Source organism: Gambusia affinis, linkage group LG02, assembly GCF_019740435.1.
Source record: "Gambusia affinis linkage group LG02, SWU_Gaff_1.0, whole genome shotgun sequence".
Taxonomy (NCBI): Eukaryota; Metazoa; Chordata; class Actinopteri; order Cyprinodontiformes; family Poeciliidae; genus Gambusia; species Gambusia affinis.
The window spans coordinates 26,554,737-26,573,865 of NC_057869.1; the positions used below are offsets into that span (position 1 = coordinate 26,554,737).

The 19,129-nt window shown below is 40.1% G+C and overlaps 1 protein-coding gene across 2 annotated transcripts; it reads left to right on the forward strand.

Moving 5' to 3' along the window:
- The first annotated feature begins 4,505 nt into the window (after positions 1–4,505).
- Positions 4,506–18,822, forward strand: fam214a (family with sequence similarity 214 member A). Of its 2 annotated transcripts, XM_044139519.1 has the most exons (10): positions 4,506–4,669; positions 6,218–6,343; positions 7,010–8,804; positions 10,757–10,882; positions 12,569–12,657; positions 14,838–14,934; positions 16,080–16,238; positions 16,450–16,518; positions 17,543–17,742; positions 18,135–18,822. In XM_044139519.1, the coding sequence occupies exons 1-10, from the start codon at positions 4,536–4,538 to the stop codon at positions 18,286–18,288; spliced, it is 2,949 nt and encodes a 982-aa protein (XP_043995454.1). In that variant the 5' UTR covers positions 4,506–4,535; the 3' UTR covers positions 18,289–18,822. The 2 variants fall into 2 exon arrangements, with proteins under 2 accessions (XP_043995454.1, XP_043995458.1); XM_044139523.1 differs by lacking the exon at positions 16,450–16,518.
- Positions 18,823–19,129: the final 307 nt, after the last annotated feature.

Here is a 19,129-nt window from a genome sequence, read left to right on the forward strand (position 1 = left end):
CTGTTTAGGCCGCTTTAATCAAACTCTAGTTTGTTTGCCTAGAAAGTCCGGTTTGTTTTTGGAGGTGTAAATACATAATTGAACTCAGGCCCATCTAAAAACCTAGGTTTCTTTTCAATTAAAATGAACTTTGGCGCAGTTTGTATTCACATGGAATGCAAAACGGACCAGAGACCGCTCCAAAAGCAAGAAACGGACTATAGCGCAAAGCATGCTGGGCAAACACAACCAATGGCTTCTGGTCTTTTGCCAAAGACAAAAGAGAAACCCTACACTGACTCAACTCCATCTTTGTTTACATTTTATGAAGGAGGTTGTGCTCATTTCTTCTTCAGATGTTTTTGAGTCGTTTCCTTCAGTGGTTCTTGGTTCAGCGCCGCCACAGACGAGGAGGTTAAGAGGTTTTTCAGTTAGTTTGTTGCAATTTTGGTCCCCAATCAAACCCGGTCTACCCAACTATCTGGTGTCAAAACACCCTCAGACTAACTTGCTCCACCAACTTCCTGTTCCTTTGACCCAGCCTCCATCACAATGTTGCCTTTAAACTGAATCTGTGGAGCAGGAGCTTTTTCTCTAACACGGGGGCATGAAACTGTAGTTGTTTATAACGGTGTTAGAGCACACTAAATGTAGTGTGTCTGTGTAAATACGATGTATACTGTGACCTTGAATGTTGACCGTTGTCATATATCCTGCACTCCTGCTGCTGTTTTCTGGCTTCTTTTGTTCAGACCTTTATGATTTCAGCCCATGAGGAAAAAGGGTATTGTCTCGGGATATAGCCCCTCTCTCTCTTTCTTTCCTTATCCTCCTGTGTTTATTTAGCCTGCAGCTGGCTAACAGACCCCTCCACTGCCCTCCTCCTCCCCACATCCCCTGCTTCCTTCACGTTTTGTATCGGACCGTCTCTCTCCACATGCGGCAGCCCAGAGCCGTGTAGGAGGAGTTCCCTTGGAGGGATGTGCGTGACTGGCTGGCTGAGAGCGATACTCGCATACACTTCTGCAGAGCCAGCTGAGGGAAATTCTGGTTTAGCAAACCCAGCTCTTATGGAGTGTGTGTATGTGTGTGTCCTCTTCACCTCTGTCCTGGTGCAAACATGGGATGTTAATAAAAAAAAAAAAAAAAAAAGAGTTTCCATCTGCGTTTTACTTCAGGTTGACACTGAATCAAATATTTAGAAGCTTCAAGGTTACAAGCAGGGAACCTCTGCGCATCAGTGTGCTGTCAAGAGAGAGAAAGCTGGGGCGTGCTGTGGTGGCGTAGGGGATAGCGCAACCCACATTTGGAGGCCCTGAGCCCTCGACGCGGCGGTCGCGGGCTCGATTCCCGGAGCCAACCGACATTTGCCGCATGTCTTCCTCCATGTCCTTTCCCCTTTGCTGTCAACCTACCGTCATATAAGGGACACTAGAGCCCACAAAAAGACCCCCTGGTGGGGAAAAAAAAAAGAGAGAGGGAAAGCTGTGATTTTCTTCTTTTGTTTTTTTTTCTTCTGTGCTGTTGTGAATCACCTGACCTCCTCTGGGATTCAGGGAGTTTCCTCTGGAGGAGTGAAGGAAGTGACATGCAAAAACAGTCCCTATAATTGTCGAAAAATACTTACCCGGGATCTATGCATCAATTATAATGGACATAACAGGGTTTTATTATATGTATACAGATAAACCGATTAGATGTTGGCGCTGATAGTTGACCTTCGGTTTTATAAGCCTTTCACCTCAGAGCACCCAATTTTAAGAAGGAATACCATGCAGGGCAGAAGCAATTAATCTGATTAATCACAATCAGATTAATAGTAATGAAATAATCATCATTTAATTTCTTAATCAATCAATTGTTTTCTGCAGGCTAAAAGAAAAGGCCATTTTCTGAGAGAACAAACAAAGCAATAACTAAGCCAAAATTACGCAAAAAATATACATTTTGAATTTAAATGATACACTTTTTGTCTGTAAATATGTTCTACCCAGAACTCCTTAGATGACATAGTTTTAGCTATGTCATTTGAGTAAAATAAAAAAAACTCAAATAAGATTTTTAGCTGAGCTCCGTTACAGTAGCTCAGTAATATATTGATGAGCTACTGTAACGCCATTCTGAAACGCCTTACTCATGCTGAAAATGGCTAACTCAGAGTAGTCTTCATTTGCATCTACACTGAAGAGTGTTTTTAGCCTGGTGGTGCTGAGGGTATGCTTCTTCAACTCATTAGGAAAAGAATCTTTGCTTTTTTTTTTTTCTTTTTTTCTTTTTTTTATTCTCCAACCAAACAGTCTCTGTCAGAGACAGTCATGGTACAAACTATTCCAGCCGGCATGTGATTTCTCATGTTTAACTTTTAATGCGCACAGTCACGGCTGCAAAACGTTGCTCTAGCTGCAGTCTGTGAAAGCAAACATTTGCTGACCAACAAAGTTGCGAAGGAACGGAACCTTCTTCACCACAGAAAGCTTCAGTCTGTCCCACCCACGTTACAGCAGCAGGGAGGTGTAGCACACCCTACTTTATTCTGTCCTGCTGTCTTTGCTTATATGTGGTTTTGTGAATGTCATCCGATGAGCATGAATGAAGTCATTATCAGTTCTGCTTGTTCTTGTGCCTTTTGTTCCCTCTCTGTGTAAGAGAAGAGCTGTAGTGTGTCTTCTCCCCACGGCTCAGCTGACACAAAGCCTCTAAATATGTTCCCTTTACGGCGGACAAACTGGAAAAGTTGTGTCATGCTCTGCTTTCCCCCACGGCCCTTCCCCAAACAGGATTCGTTCAGTCAAATGACCCCATCCATCTGAGCAAAAACAAAATACGGGTGGTTGTCTGTCGTTGCTAAAGGATTTCTTTTTTTTTCTTTTTGTAACTCCTCAGGATCACGCGCTGAATAGGCCAACAGTTATCTGCTTTCCTCCAGCTGTTTTCCTGCTCAATGTTTGCTTCTTTTGTGATTGTGCTTACCTTCTGCCTCTTTTTTGTTCTTCTGTCTTAGATGCGACAGAGGAGTTTTTCGAGTACGATGCCGAGGAGTTCCTGGTGTTCCTGACCTTGCTGATCACAGAGGGAAGGACACCGGAGTATTCTGTGAAAGGCAGGACTGAGGGGCTGCACTGCCCCCCGGCTCAGTCAGGCATGCCTCCTCTCCACAAGCATGAATGCAGCGACAAACTGCCTCAGGTGCCAACACACACACACACACACACACACACACACACACACACGCATGGCCACATACACATCAGTCACACATTTGGTTGGTTATTTTACCTCTGAAAAGCCTTCCTGATTGTTTATATATTAAAGTTTCCCACACTACTGTTTCTCAGTATTTTCTGGATCTGGATAATTTGGAGAAACGGTTTTCTTTACAAAATTTGTTCTCTATTCCATGAATACTAATCTCTTCTACTTCCATACTTCCTTATTTTGTTATTTTTGTTTTTCTCGTGCACTTCCTTATCTCGGCCTTCCTATGTCAATACCTCCTTTCTTTGTGTCATTTACTTAATTTTTTTTCATGTATCTGCAGTTGTTCATCTTCGCAACTTTCCTTCAGTCCATACTTTTCTTTCTGCATTTCTTTTTATCTGTTTTTCTCTTTCTGTTTTTGGCTTCCCTTCATTCTTTCTTTTTTTTCCTCTCCATCTTTTCTTTCTTAGTCACTTTCTTTTGCTCTTTCTTAAATTAAAAAATCCTGCACTGTTGTTTATGTTGTTGCAAGATGTTTTTTAAAAAACATTAGTCTCCAGTGATTGTTATATTTGGTGCAGGCTAGACAAAAAAGAAGCTACTAAGTGAAAATTGTTAAATGTTTTGATGGGACAAGAAAAAAATTATTTTATACAAGTAGAAGAAATAAGCTAAACAATGTTGCAAAGAGAAAAGTTGACGGTATTAACTTTGATGGTTAAAAATAGAATAAAAGAGTTTCTGGGTTGTTTTTTTTTGTTTTGTTTTTTTTTAATGATGAATAACCTGACTGGATTTTTCTCTGCATTGTTTTGACAATGTTGTGCTGTCAGTGGCCAGAGATTAGTGTTGAACTCTGTTCATGTGAATGTTTCTTAGGGTGTAAAACTCTGGTGTTGTGATGCGTATTCATTGAAAAATGTTGTTAAAATCAATCATTTCTTTCCTGTTTTCATTTTTTTCTGGGCTCCATATTTATAGTCTCCCAAATATAGTCATTTTTGCCTTAAATTCATGGGGAATTGTACATTTTCAATATTTTTAAAATGAGCATCAACGACTGAGAACTCTGGCATGACTCTGTAACATATAATATTTATGTGTAACAAAACGGTAAATGTGAACTATGGTTTTAGTAAATCTAGATAAAAGCTATCCTACATGGAACGTATAAAAAAAAAAATCCAGTATCACCACCAAACCATCATAGCCATTATGTTGCATTACTGAGTGGAAAACTTTTTTTTTTTAAACATAACGCTTTCTTTCAAATATCACCTCCTCTGTGTCTCCTTCCTGCATTGACAACCAGTGCGCCAGGCGAGGTGATTCTGCTTTGGAGAAACAACATCCCTATCATGATCGAGGTCATGCTGTTGCCAGACTGTTGCTATGGTGATGAGTGTCCCCCAAGTGACCCAATCAGTGACCCAGTCATCAAACAAGATGCTTTGCTGTTGGAGAGGTGGACCCTACAGCCTGTTCCAAGACAGTAAGCCACACAGAAGCACGTGCACACACACAAAGTTGAATGGGTTAATGAACTATGCAAGAAAAGTCCCATATACTGTGCATCTGCTAACTTCATCAACACCTTGTTTCTTTTCCTGTTTCTTCAACTTTTAACCTTTTAATCACTCGGTATAACTTTAATTACAAAGTATTATTTTATAATGGTGGCAAATATATATATATAAATATATAAATAAGGTATAGTACACAATGCCTTTTCAAAATGAGACCACCAGAGTTCTTTAGGAGAAAAAAAAACAAAACAACAACTGCGATTGTTTAACCAACATCTCCAAACCTCTAGCCTATTCGTTCTTTCAGCCACCAGGGGAACTGTGATTAAAAGTACTGGTCTTTAGACCAGTCTGCCTTTTATATCCCTAAACTCCATGAAAACTTGATATGGAGTTACCAAATTTAGCAGAAAGTTGCTGGGGCTTCAGGTTGTTTGGCTTGTTTTGTTGAGGTTTGTTAATATTATAGGTGGGATCTGTTTTTAGGTCCTGCTTAGTCAATTATGCCTGTTTGTTATTCGCGGATCAAAGCTTCACAATGGAATTTAGTTATTTTTGCAAAATTTGTCTAGAAAACTAAAATCTAAAATCCTGAAATGGGACTACTGATTATTTTTAGTTGATCTTTTAAGGGTCCTCAGCAATTTGTCTGAAGTGCCATGGACCCTTTTATTTATATTTATGGATTTTTTTTCGCATCTTTTGAAATGCTAATTCTTGTGGTATTATCATGCATTTTCTTTCTAGACGTAACACTTCATACTTTGTTTCTATCACACAAACTCTCAGTGGAATACATTGAGGTTTGTTATAATGTAGCAAACTGTGAAAAGGTCTCTGGGATATGAAAACTTTTGCAAGGCACTATAAATAATCGAAGCTAGCTCTGAATCTTTATTCCTTTAAAGCAGGACGTAGGGGTGGAATTTGGTTTGCCGCCGCCAGGGAATCGGCAGCTCATCCTTTGGGTCATTCGTGCCGCTTGGATGGGACTTATTCCTGCGCATCCCACGGATATTTGATTGGATTGGGAGCTGGGGAATTCGGAAGCAGCGCGGCAACCGTTATGTTGTGTTCGAGAGCAGATTTTGTGGCATGGCAGGGCGCTTATTACTGCTGTTGGAGGTTGTTGCTGTCAAGTTGTGTTATTGGTCTGGAGTTGGAGATAACGGCCCCTAAAAACAAAAAATTTTCACCTCAGCATTTTTGACTAAAACCCTAACACTCTTTTCTTTTTTTGAGTTTTTTAGAGATTAATTCTTCAGCATAAAAAGCTTCAAAAGAATGAGTTTTTTTTTTTTTTTTTTTTTTGGCACGGGTGGGAGTTGCAAAGTGGGATAATTGGCCTTTACAGATTGGCCCAGTTTCCTACTAACATACGCACACAAACGGGGGGACATTCTTGTTAAAGGAAAAAAAAATGATAAGACACGCATCCCATGACCATTTTCTCATTAACCTGACACACTGGCACACTTTCAACCCCCCTTTTTTAACTATGTTTTTCCAAATAGAAGCGGCGATCGTTTCATTGAAGAGAAAACTCTGCTGTTAGCTGTACGATCCTACGTCTTCTTCTCCCAGCTCAGCGCCTGGCTCAGCGCCTCCCATGGCATCGTCCCCAGGAACATCATGTACAGGTCGGACATGACACTCTGACACTGGTGGGACCAGGCTTTTCAGTCCCGCTGTCAAACCATGCTGCTAAGGCAAATGAGCTAGAGCTACGTTTGAAATCAGTTTTAAATTTAGAAATTTACAACATAAGGTCCTTGTCAGTGAAGAAGAAGATTATAATTTATTTAACTAGTATAGCTCAAAGAGTGAGTACACACATCACTTAGAGATTTTTTTTTTAAGTATTAAATGTTAATTTTGATTTATTACAGCTGATAAAGACCCATCATTAAGTTTCTCAAAAAAATTGAGTGATGCTTAAGATAAGCATTCTTATCTTAAGAAAAAACAAAGTTGTCTTGTTTTATTTCAGCATTGTGTGTGTCTTTCACTTGGGTATGGATATGGAAAATTACTTAAATAAATAAACAAAAGTATTTATTTTATTTATATAAAAGTATTTATTTTATATGTGCTGGTGCTACACCTGTGGCACCAGCATATATTATTTTTAAGAGTTTGGGTTCTCATTAGCTTCTTGAAAAAAAATCATCACAATGAACTGCAATAAATGCATGTAACTCTGTTCTGAACCTGTATGACATGAAGTTGAATTCCTGAGATGAATGAACGTTTCTATGATCTTTTAATTCTCTGTAGTATTAACTCTCACCCTCTCTGTTCAACAGGATCAGTGCTGCTGACGAAGATCTGGTGTGGCAGTTTTCCCAGCCTGCATCCGAGCACATATTTCCCGTCCCCAACGTCTCCCAGAGCGTTGCCCTGCAGGTCCGCGTCCAGTCACTCCCCCGCCAGCCCACCTACCCCACCCTGGCCTGTAGCATCCACACCGGCCTTCCTCCCATCTACAGCAAGACCCCCAGCCTCAGCCCCACCCTTGGCAGCCACGGTGGCCTGCCCACTCTGAAGAAGAGACAGGAGCCTGGCAAAGACAACCTCCATCCCAACTCCAACATGTACGGCAAGAGCTCCAACTCCACGTCTAGCCTTCTACTCAACGGACTGCCCATCCCTAATCTGCCCATCAACAACATCCCGATCAACAGCCTTGCTCACACCGCCATGTCACATCCATACAGCAAGAAGAGCCAGGAGCCTGGAGAGAACCACATGTTTCACAACGGAGAGCTCCCGCAGGTCAACATCCCCCAGCGGCAGGGCTCGCCACTCTTCTACCGACCCGCCCGCTCCCCCACGCCTTCACGCTCCAACTCCCCCTCCCCACTTACCTCGGGTAAAGCGGGGAAGTGGTTGTACACGGCGCTCAACGGTTCATCCGATCCCACCCCAGTGGACGACTACACCTGTGGCACCAGCAACACCGACCAGTCCAAGGCTCCCATCCCAGAGCCTCTAAGAAGTTTCAAGAACTTGTCCATGGCCGAGTCGTCCCGGTGCCCCTCCCCCAGGCCTTCCGGAAGCGAAACCAATCCCCTCATTGGCTCCCTGCTGCAGGAGCGACAGGAAGTCATAGCTCGAATCGCACAAAGGCTCAACTTCTGCGACCCGACAGCACCGCCACTTCCCCCAGGCCTGTTTGCCACCGACAGCCCTCATAAAGCCATGTGGAGCGGCAATCACGATGACAAAGCCGCCGGTAAGACCAAAGAACCTGAGACGCGCCCTTACGAGTCGGTGGGACGCGCTAAGCCCGCACCGTTTAGTACCCCTGTGACAGAGACATCACGCTTTATCAAGCGGGAGAGCTCCTCCCCGAAACCCGCTGCCTGCAGGAAACTTAGGATGGCAGAGGCAGAGGAGTGGAACGGAGAAGTGACGGACAGAGACAAGGAGAACGATCGGGACAGCTCGCTCATTGCCCAGGCGGTGCAAGACATCACCAGGCTCATCCAGGAGAGGCTGGCCGTCCCGCCTTCGTCCCCCCGGCACAGCCGCAGCACCAGCCCGCTGCACCACCACGTGCACATGACCACAATCACACACACCGTGCGCACGTACTCTCACCCCCCACCAGCCAGCAACGGCTGCGCCAATGGCCATGTACCCAGCCACGAACCTCAAAGAGACGGTACGCACAACGCTGCCTCTCACTCGCCCGTTTGCACAGACAAGCACCAAGGCGGACCGCGGGCCCAAAACGGTGCTCAGTTTACACTTGAAGAGACCTCACTCAATGGCCAGGCCGACACCCGGGCACCCTGCCGTTTACGTGCTTCCCCGCAGGAGAAGCTCCCAGTCAGGACACCCAGCAGCCATGACACCCCGCCTCCCTCCCCTGTCCTGGAGAACAAACCAAGAAATGCCCAGATGTTCAGCTGGAACAACCACAGCGCCAGCCCAGCCTCAAACTGTTACAGAATCCATGACAACAGCAAGCATCAGACTCTGCACCAGAACGGCATGCAAGCTCAGGCGTCTGCTCTGCGGGACGAGAACCAGGCGCCCTCAGAGTGTGACTCCTTCGCATCCAGTCCAGAAATGACTCCATCACCCTCAATCCTCGTAAGATCATTTTGGCTCAGCTCCTTTTTAGATTGGCAAAATATTCAATGTCTAGAGATTGGATTCCAATTTTGGGGGTCAAGATTTGATTCAGAAACAATTTTGGATTCAGAAACCAATTTTTCTGTAGATTGTGTTTAAATGACGTGACTGACAAGAGGACAAGACTTCAAACAAAAAACTGCTTGGCTAACCTAATATTGGTATTATAACTTAATACCCAACATATTGGTATTTGTGATTCTCTATAGAATCCTTTTATGAAATAATCCTGTAGCTATCCAAACTGATCCAAATCCCTCATCTCATTGTAGGTTGATCGTTCTAAAACTGTATATATCTAGAATGATTCACTCAGTAAGAGATGTAAATAGTTCATGTAAAGACTAAAAGAAATCATGCATGAAAAGAAGCAGTAAGAAGTAAAAACTTTTTTCTGAAAATTTGCCCCTATTCACAAAATGAAAATTGACTATTCAACTCAGAAGACTATTGCAGACATATTTGAAATAAACAAAACAATACACATGTACATCAGTTTTAAAATATTTACTCTTGTCAATTCATGAAGTCTCAATAAGTTTAACTCTAAATATTGGGTTTGTGTGATCTGCGTCCTCTTCCAATAATTACTCCAATAACTGTCTTCTGTAATGGAAAAATCTAATCTATATGTTTTATGAATACTGCCCCACACATCCATCACTGAGTTTTACTAAATATACAATTTGTGTAGTAATTCCATCATCTTACTCCTTGAAAAAATAACTTAGTTATATTACTGACTACTTGATTTGGACAAATATTCATCAATCAGAACACTAAAAAGTAACTTTTAGTTTTTACTTTCAGCAGCTGCTAACAACAACGCCACATTGAGCTTTGCCAATACTTAATTGTCAGCTAATTTATAATGGTAACATCAACAATGTGTCTCCACTGATAAGGTTGAACTGAAGAGGAGATCGTACAAAAAACAGTACAAAAAATAAAAAAACGTGAGTAATTTTGTGTCTGGAAAACTGTAAGTAGGATTTTAAGCCCCCCACCTCCAGGTTCTGTGTTCTGGCCCTGCGTTTGATGTCAGCTCCACAGCTAAGATGGCTGCACAGATTTGTGACACTTATCTTAATATTAATAATTATAGTGGCGTGCAGTTGCCATTATAATTATTGGAGTCCACGTGGTTGCTTTTTGTTAGAACAACAAAGTTGCCACTCTTTGTCATCAGTTCAAATTATTCTCCTGCACAGCCACCATGAAAATACAATGAATGTTTGTCTTCAAGAGACCTGGGATTTATTGAGTCTCTGCTTATTTCCAAGCCCAAATGAGTAACTTCACGTTCAAAAGCAGAGCCCAAAAAGGCGCAACCGCCACTCATTAAATTTACAAGCGACTTTAAAAAATAAAGCCCTTTATAATAATCGGACTTGTCGACAGAAACTCAAAATAGTTCAGTTTTCCACCAACAAAATGCGCATCTCCTCCATTGTTTACATTTCTGTCGCATAGAGACGTCGGTCACTCGACAAGGCGCGTAGAGGAAATACGATTGGTAAATAACAAAGAAGACAGTAGCACAGTGATTTTGATAAGTAACTGTAGTCTGACTACCGATTTTTTCATGGAATGGTTGATTACTTTTACTGAAAAGTGGTGGGATGTCAGTAAAAACAGCAATATGTTTTTAGATCTAATTTTTCACTATTGGTCCATCACTGAGTTTTACTAAATATACAATTTGTGTAGTAATTCCATCATCTTATTAAAAACTGTAATAGTTTTGAATATTTAAACTTTTCCATGACAAATATTCATCAATCAGAACACTAAAATAACGTAGTTTCTTTAGTGTTTTTGTATCTCGTAATTGTGCATCTGCACTTTTTTTTTCTCTACTACTACAAAATGTAATGTATCACTCTCCTTTCTTCATTGCCATCTTGCAGCGTCCTCACAGCCCCTCCCCCCTGCGTCCCTGCAACAGCTGGAAGAAACAGAATCGCCACTCTTTGGACGCCACGGCAACGAAGGCCTTCCACCCCTGCACCGGCCTGCCTCTGCTCTCCAGCCCCGTAAGAAAACACGCAGCTGCCCACTCATGTACAGTGAACGTCAGACCATTAAACACACAGGCGTGCAGAGCAGTTAGCGTGGGAGTCCACGTGGTTGCTTTTTGTTAGAACAACAAAGTTGCCACTCTTTGTCATCAGCCGCAGAAACCGTGACTCCCTGCACAGCCACCCATGAAAATACAATGAATGTTTGTCTTCAAGAGACTAAAGTATTAGCAACTTCTCTCTTCTTTTTGCTGCTGGGCTACCAAGTTATGAGTTAATGCTCAGACTAAGCATAGGTTAGTTATTAATTGCAAGGCAGACAAAGCGATTAAAAATGAGGATTTTTGAAACTGCTAAATCTTTCCATCACACATTTTATTCAGTTTTAATGAGCAGCTTGTCGAACCAGCTAATATTTTTATATGTAGATATAACAACAAATTCATTTTTTTTCATGGAATGGTTGTGTTAACTTTTCATAACAGAATGACACTAAAAAAACAGCAATATGTTTTTAGATCTAATTTTTATTATTTGGTTATAAACTGTGTTTTATTAACATTTTTCTTAATTTGTCCCTTTGGAGAAAATATTTTATTAAAAGTTTTATGATTTTCTTCATGCTAACACCCAAAAATCAGAAAGAAATGGCTATTCTTTAAGAATGTCATTACATTTCCTGGAGTAGATGTTGATCAAAATTATAAGTTCTCTTTCTTTTCCAACAAATCATGCATCGTTATTAGCTCTAAACAAGTTAAACTTTAACTGGACTGTAGCAAGAATGGCTCTTTGGATTGTAAATGTTGCAGATGACTGGCCTACGTAATCAGGCAGGGCAAATATATTTGTAGAGCACATTTCATGTACAAAGCAATTCAATGTTCCTTACAGAAAAATGTAGAGTTTGAACATAGGTTTAAAAAAAACACATGAAAAAGTGGATCAAGATAAGACAAATGAAAAATCAGAACCAGCTAATATCAGATTGTATCCCCATGAAGAGCAGAACAGCAAAATTATCAAATTATTTGTTTAATTTGATACTTCTCTTAAATATATGTGCAGCTATATAAATTATTATTTATAGGTATTTTTGATAAAGAAAAAAGAAAAAAAAACACAGTTATGACAAGAATTGTAAATCCAGCGATACAATGAGATTGAAGTGTAGTGTGTTAAAGGCATTTTTTTATTTCAATAAACAAATTTTATTCTGAGAACTTAGTTTTTATTTAGACATCAAAAGACACATTTTAAATCTGTATTTTCCATCTCTGGGTTTCTTCCTTAATGTTCGCCTATATCTAAGTATGAAAAAAGAACAAATAAATGTTCTGGATGGGATGCCATTATTATAACTTCACTACTAATTATTTTAGCAGTCGTAGGAATTATTGTTGCTTTTCTTTTCTTTTGTTTTTTTATTTTGTTGTTGTGTTTTTTTTTTTTTTTTAGTTTCTCTCCAATCCAGTCACACTTCTGTGAACTCAGGGACTCACATTCACACATCCCAATTCACACTTAGTCATGCGTTAACATTATTCAAGTAGTTTAATTTTAACTGCCTTTGCTTGTTTTCAACACACCTCCACTGTAGATCACATTTGCTTTCTGCTTGTAATGAAAATGCAATATTTAACTGTCAAGAAGGAACCGTGGCCTGTTCGGGTTTAATCATGTTCTGTGTGTCTGCTGCAGGTTCCTCAGAGGAAAAATCAAACAGGTTACTTTGACCTGGACATCTCTCTGACTGGCTGTAAGGGTTTGCCTTGGGCCTCTGGGAAAAGGTACACATTTTCTCACCTGGGATCTCTCTTAATGTAGTTGCAAACATCAGTGTGTCCACCAGGCCAAGGTTGAATGAGGCTCAAGTCACTGATCCAGGGCGGGTGTAATAACAGCTGATATCTTCCTCGTCTGTCAGCTTCCTGCCGGCTACAGTTACTTATTCTTTGCATGTCGAATTTGAAACCGACTGTATTTTGATTTTTTTCCCCCAACGACAGCTCTGTTTTATGGGGTTTTTTCCCCCTGGTTTATGCTTAAAAAATTGCTCTCAGAGCTGGAAGATAGATGTGAAATTTGCTGCCAAATGGAACAACATAGTAACATCTTCTATCAGGCCGTGTTGGGGGATCTGCAGGAGAGTGGGTGGAAGAACTGAATTGTATTAATCAAGATAACAGACTTTATTATCATTAAATTATGCATTTTAGTTGAACCAGCAGTCCTCTTTTAATAACTATAAGCTTCTCCAGAGATGCAGTATATATGCAGTAGAGTAGAAAATATTGGAACTTGGAAAGCTCAAGCTTACTCTTTATTTCTCTCTTTTATTTTTTAAAGCACAGGGCTTGAAGTATATTGTTGTTTTTTTTCCTGATGCATTTCAGGAAAAAAATGCATCAGGTGTTATGGATAGTTAGATTAACAATATGTTTGACTAATAATGTATTTGTAAGGTGTCAAAGCCTGAGAACACTGTACTGTAAAGCATGGTAGTGGCCGCATCATGCTGATGCTCTATTTTGCTGCATCTTGTTTTAATTCCAACCTAATTCTTAATTTCATCTCAAATTAGGGCTTGACAATAAATCACGACTGATGTAATCAGTATCAATAGAAAATACCTTTAATAGAATGTTCAATAATTTCATTGAACCACGTAGTATAATGGGAGATTTAGGCAGAAGAAAGTCTTTAACTACTTAATCTCTCATGGGCCAGTTAAGCAGGTTGGGTAGCATCAACTAACTTGTTCATTATTTGGTTACCAAGCAACAACCTGAGTAACTTGTGCAGCAGCAGTTTCAGGTTTCACCACCATGCCTCATAACTGCTTAAAAATGACAAACAACCTGGAGTGAAAGGACAACATGAGTACAACACCTCGAGAGGAAACTCTAAAGCTGAAGAGGTCACCAGTGTGGCAGCATTTTAGATATCGAAAGCAAAAAACTAATCAATATTTTATCAATGATGACTGATATGATACATCTGTATTGTGATACTCTTTGCAGCCATTTTGCTGAGTCCTTTCTCAGCAAAATTCCATGTGGTTGAAACTTGGGACACAGCTTGGTGTTTCAACAGTGATCCCAAACAAACTCGCATCCAAGCTGGTTTTAGAAACTATGAAACCAGATGATGAACTCCTGGAATGATTTGGTCTGAGCTAGAAACCTCATTAAACCAGTTCTGGTATTTCTGATGGGAAAGGTTGCCAAATATCACATGCGTTTTCTCTGGAACTTTATATGGAACCATCAAGCAAATATTAGTTTGGTTGTATGATGCTTTGGAGTGTGGCCACAAATCATTCAAACTTTGCAGCCAATTCTTGTTTTTAAAAATTAATCTGCCACACCAGAGCAAGAAGAGTTTGAAGTCCCAGGTTAATCGGTTCTTGCCGCTTCAATGTGTACTTGAAATAAGAATATTATCTGTCCGTAACCAGCCAAAGCGGCAACACTTTCATTGGTTGGACATTATTGTGTTTTGATGTTTTTCTATGGACGGAAGGGAAAGCTAATTTTTCTCTGTGGCTCAAGCTACAATAGCACACATCCATCTGTAAATGGCAGTCAGAACTAAGTTGGCTTTATATACAAACGGATTCATGGCTCAGCCTACACACAGAAGCTGTGGGTGGGAGCTTTCAGCGGTGTTCTTTGGAAAGCAGATGTTTGAAGAGTTCAGAAATCCAGGCTGATGCTTCACTTCAACTATCACGCTTACATCTGATGAAAATACCTTAGAAATTCATCGCTACTTAAAGATCCGAGTGGGACAAGTCAACCTTGTTGTTCAGCTGGCTAACACTGCTGTTTGCAAACATATAGGTGAGCCTCAGGTGGTGTTTAACACACATACCAGGAGGCTTTTGTCGCTTGGAGCACAATGAGATTATGTTACATCAGCGCTTCAAGAACAAGTTGATCGAGCATGTGTGGTTTTAACCCTTTAGGGTGTGTCCAAAGACAGATGAGAACACCGATGAGTCACATCAGCTGTTCAGCGCCAGCGCTCCTCCTGCCAGTCTAAGCCTGCTGGGAAACTTTGAGGTAGAACACATCATCAGTCGTCTTCTGTCAAAAATGGGGATGCAAGCTATCGATCAATGAGTTAATCTAAACTTGATCGTTCTTATCAATCAGCTAACGATTAATTAACGATTAATTGGCCACTTTTTTAAAAACCTGAGTTTGGTTTTTCCAAAACATACATTTTATTTTCTTATTGTGAATTTTAAAAAAGAAGCACATTCTTTTTTTTGTGTGTCATCTGTGTTAAATATTGACTGAATAAACTGATAATTATGGTTTTCTTGAATATTAGACATAGGCAACCCTGAAAATCAACAGTACTTATTGGCATCGTGCCTTTTTGTAGCATGTTACAATTTGCCCTCTGCTTTTCTGTCATCATCACATTTACATGGTGTGTCTGGGGCATGTATGAAAATAAAAAAGAGAGAAATTCTGCCAAAAAACTCAGCAGTTTTCTAGAAAAAAAGGTGGGCATTTCTGAGTTTGAAATGTCAAAAGCTTGCTAGAAAAACAGAATTTTTTTTTTAGATTAATTTCAGAAAATTTCTACAAAAACTTAACATTTTTTAAAATTTTTGGCAGCATGTTAGATATCTAAAGCAAAAAGCTTATGAAGAAAATTTTGATTAGAAATTTTTGACTTTTGAAAGTCAAAAATTTTCCACTTCTGGAAATTTTCTGAGTTTGGAAAATCCAACATTTTTGGAACTCATGAACCGGAACTTGAAACTCAGAAATTTCCATGTTTTTTCTAGAATATCTCTGAGATTATTTTCTGGCAAAGCTCAGATGTATCCTCAGAAATATCTTCATTTTTTGTCTTGTTTTTTGGTGTAAATTTCCTCCTATTTTTCTTTTTCTATGAACAATGGTCCTAACACCTTACAGTACATTCTCGCTTTCAAAACAAAACAGTAATTTTGTTTAAGACGTTGTCGCTGTGTATAGTTAATTGATTAGAACTAATTTGAATTTAATAAGCCATTAATTGACAATTAATCGTAAGTCGATTAATTGTTTGTGTCCCTAATCCAAAAATGTTTCATGCTGAACAATCTCTAGACTCAAATGTTGATTTATTTATTTTTCCCCCCTTTGGGGGGATTCAATAATAAAAATATCCCTTAATCTTTATTGTTTGATATCTAACTGTTCTCTAGGAGTGTGTGTTGAACTATCGACTTGAGCCTTTAGGGACAGTAGAAGGTTTCACAGCAGAGGTGGGAGCCAGCGGCTCTTTCTGCCCAAGTCACCTGACCCTGCCGGTAGACGTGTCATTCTACAGCGTCTCCGATGACAACGCTCCCTCCCCATACATGGTGAGCTAGATTTCCTCCTGAACCAAATTCCTTTTTTTTTATTTCTTTTTCTTGTTTAACCCTGCATGGCTGAGCCTGAAGATAAAACTGTCCTTAGTGTGTGTGTGTGTGTGCGCGCGCGGGGGGGGGGGTGCGTGCGTGTGTGTAAGTGTGTGAGCTCCTTTGGGATGGCTGCTGGTGACACCGTGATTGTTGTTATGTTCTCTCACAGGGTGTGATTAACCTGGAGTCCCTGGGAAAAAGGGGCTACCGTGTACCTGCATCAGGAACCATTCAAGTGGTTAGGAATTTCTTTTTCAGTTTTAGAAATGTCAAGAATATTTATGTCAATGCAGTATTTCCATTGCAGCATGAACAAAGGGCAGATTAAGCCAAGCCACTAAGCAGAAGTTGGAGTCACCTAGTGGCCAGATGGGAAACTTCATCTTATAAGGTCCTGGTTCGAAAGCGCTGCAAAGGCCTTGGATTTTAATTCCCATTTGGCTCCTAGATTTCTATATTTAAAATGTCTTCTGTACACTCAACTTACAGAAGAAAGATGAGCACATTGTGTCGTCCATTGACACACAGAGGTGTAAGCCAGGTTAGCTTTAATGCACAGTAAATCCAATGCATCTGCACACATAGCCAACAGGTAGCAAGTGGCAAAATCATTTTATACAACAAAAGTATGTCTTTGAACTTCAAATTTCAAAACAAAGAAATATGGAAGTTTGTAGCATTGATTTTAATAAATCATTTTTGTATTCAGCAGTGTTTATTGTAGTATTAGAAACAATTGTCGCTCAGAAAATCAACAAAATCTGCAAGTCAAAGCAAAACAAAACAGCCAGAAGGAAATGAATGTAAATTTACCCTAATTTACTACTGACTCAAAATATGCTGAACTACTTTAATTTAGTGTATGATATGATGCATTTCCACTATTTTGTTTTGTCAAGAGATTATTAAAGGGTGAAAAATTCAGATTTTTATTATTATGCACGGTTGTAGTTTTAAAAAAAAAGTATAAAATGCTTATTTTTGGATAATATATTTTTATTTACTTTAAGTTTCTCAGTATTGGTATCTGATCACAGGGCTTAAACAAATACCCTCAACAAAAGCTAGTTTTGTTAAGCTTTTTCACAAATGTCAACAAAATGTCAGTCAATGTGACAGCAACATTTGATGTTCAATGTGGATTCCATATTGAATCCTATCTTTATGGTGTCGCCTGCTATTGTTTACATTAACATTTAATCTTCATGAGATCCTGGAAGGTCTGTTTAAACCGTGCTGTTCTGTCTGGTTCCGTCCCTCAGACCTTATTCAACCCTAACAAGACAGTGGTGAAGATGTTTGTTGTGATGTACGACCTAAGAGCCATGCCAGCTGGACACCAGACCTTCCTACGCCAGAGAACCTTTTCTGTTCCCGTTCGCCGCGACGCCAACAATCAGACCAACAGGAAGCCCCTCATTCCGGGCCAAGGCCGCACGCTGCGCTACCTCATCCATCTGAGGTGACATGGCTGCTTCTGTCTGGGACTGGTTACTCAGCTTTCCTGTTTTGTTTAGTTTTTTTTCAGGATGTCCAAGCATTCTTGAAAAGTCTTAAAGCTAAGAAAAATCTAGCTAGCTCAAAAAAGTATCATAGTTTAAGTGCACATTTTTCACCAATTTGCTGGACGACCTTTAGCCATCGGATCACTTCTGTTGCTAACCCACACGATGCTACATTCATCCAGTGCAAAAACCTTGGTACTACGGGGGTGATAGATGTTTCTTTTGTACATTTCTGTCACGATACAGGTCTTAAAATTAATTTAACATGGTCTTAAAAAGTCTTAAACTTCAGTTTGTGAAACCCTGTTTTTCCTTCTATCCTCATCTTCTCCCTTCTCATCACCACCAGGTTCCAGAGCTCAAAGTCTGGAAAGCTCTACCTTCATAGAGACATCCGTCTGTTGTTCTCCAGGAAGTCCATGGAGGTGGACAGCGGTGCTGCCTACGAGCTCCAGTCCTTCACAGAATCTCCCATAGATCCTTCATTTTCTCCTCGCTGCTGAAGCCCAACGCTTCATCCTTTCATCTGACAGTCCATTACTGAAACTTCAGCCACACCTCGAAGCCAGCACTAGACTCCAACTCACTCCATCAGTCGGTTGTGTGACATTTTTTTGTGAGAGAGAGAGAGAGATGAGGTTGACCTGTATCCGAAGACTTCAGTTCCATCCTGTTCATCGCCCAATAAAATGAAAATAGGGTCGACAAGGAGCCTGAGAGACTCGTCATAGATACGCCTTGTTCTTTGTGAATTGCACATCCTTGGAACAGAGGGGTTTAGTAAGAAAGTTAGCTATTGGAGGAGTTCATGATACTGTTCAAAATGTTTTTTGTTTGTTTTGTTTTTTTGCCATATTAGAATCATATCGTTTCTTCTTCTCCTGGAATTTAATGCATCCCCTCTACTATCTGGCTTTAATTTAATCAGAGAAGTTCAGGTCTTTTTTTTTTTCTCTGCTGGCACAAATCAAAATGTTGTTTTTCCTCTCAGAATAAGTTCCATTTTTGTTTATGTTGTCTCTAATTTCCTTCTAATTCAACACAAAGCCCATGATTGCTAAGATTCTCCTTATTTTTCATATGATTGGCTCTACAGAACATGATCTCTAATGTGCGACCCCATGATTCCTGAGCTGTTTATGAGGAAGCAGGCGGAACCAGGCTGTGGTGCAACACTAATCTTGGACCATCAAGAAACATGCAATCACAATAATGTACCTGAAAACATCGCAGCAGAACATCAAACTGTGCACTGTGGATTTTATTTTATTTTTATTTTTTTTCCCCTTTTGGTTCTTTGTTATAACTGGAAACGGAACAGAAAATAGTCATATTCTAATACTT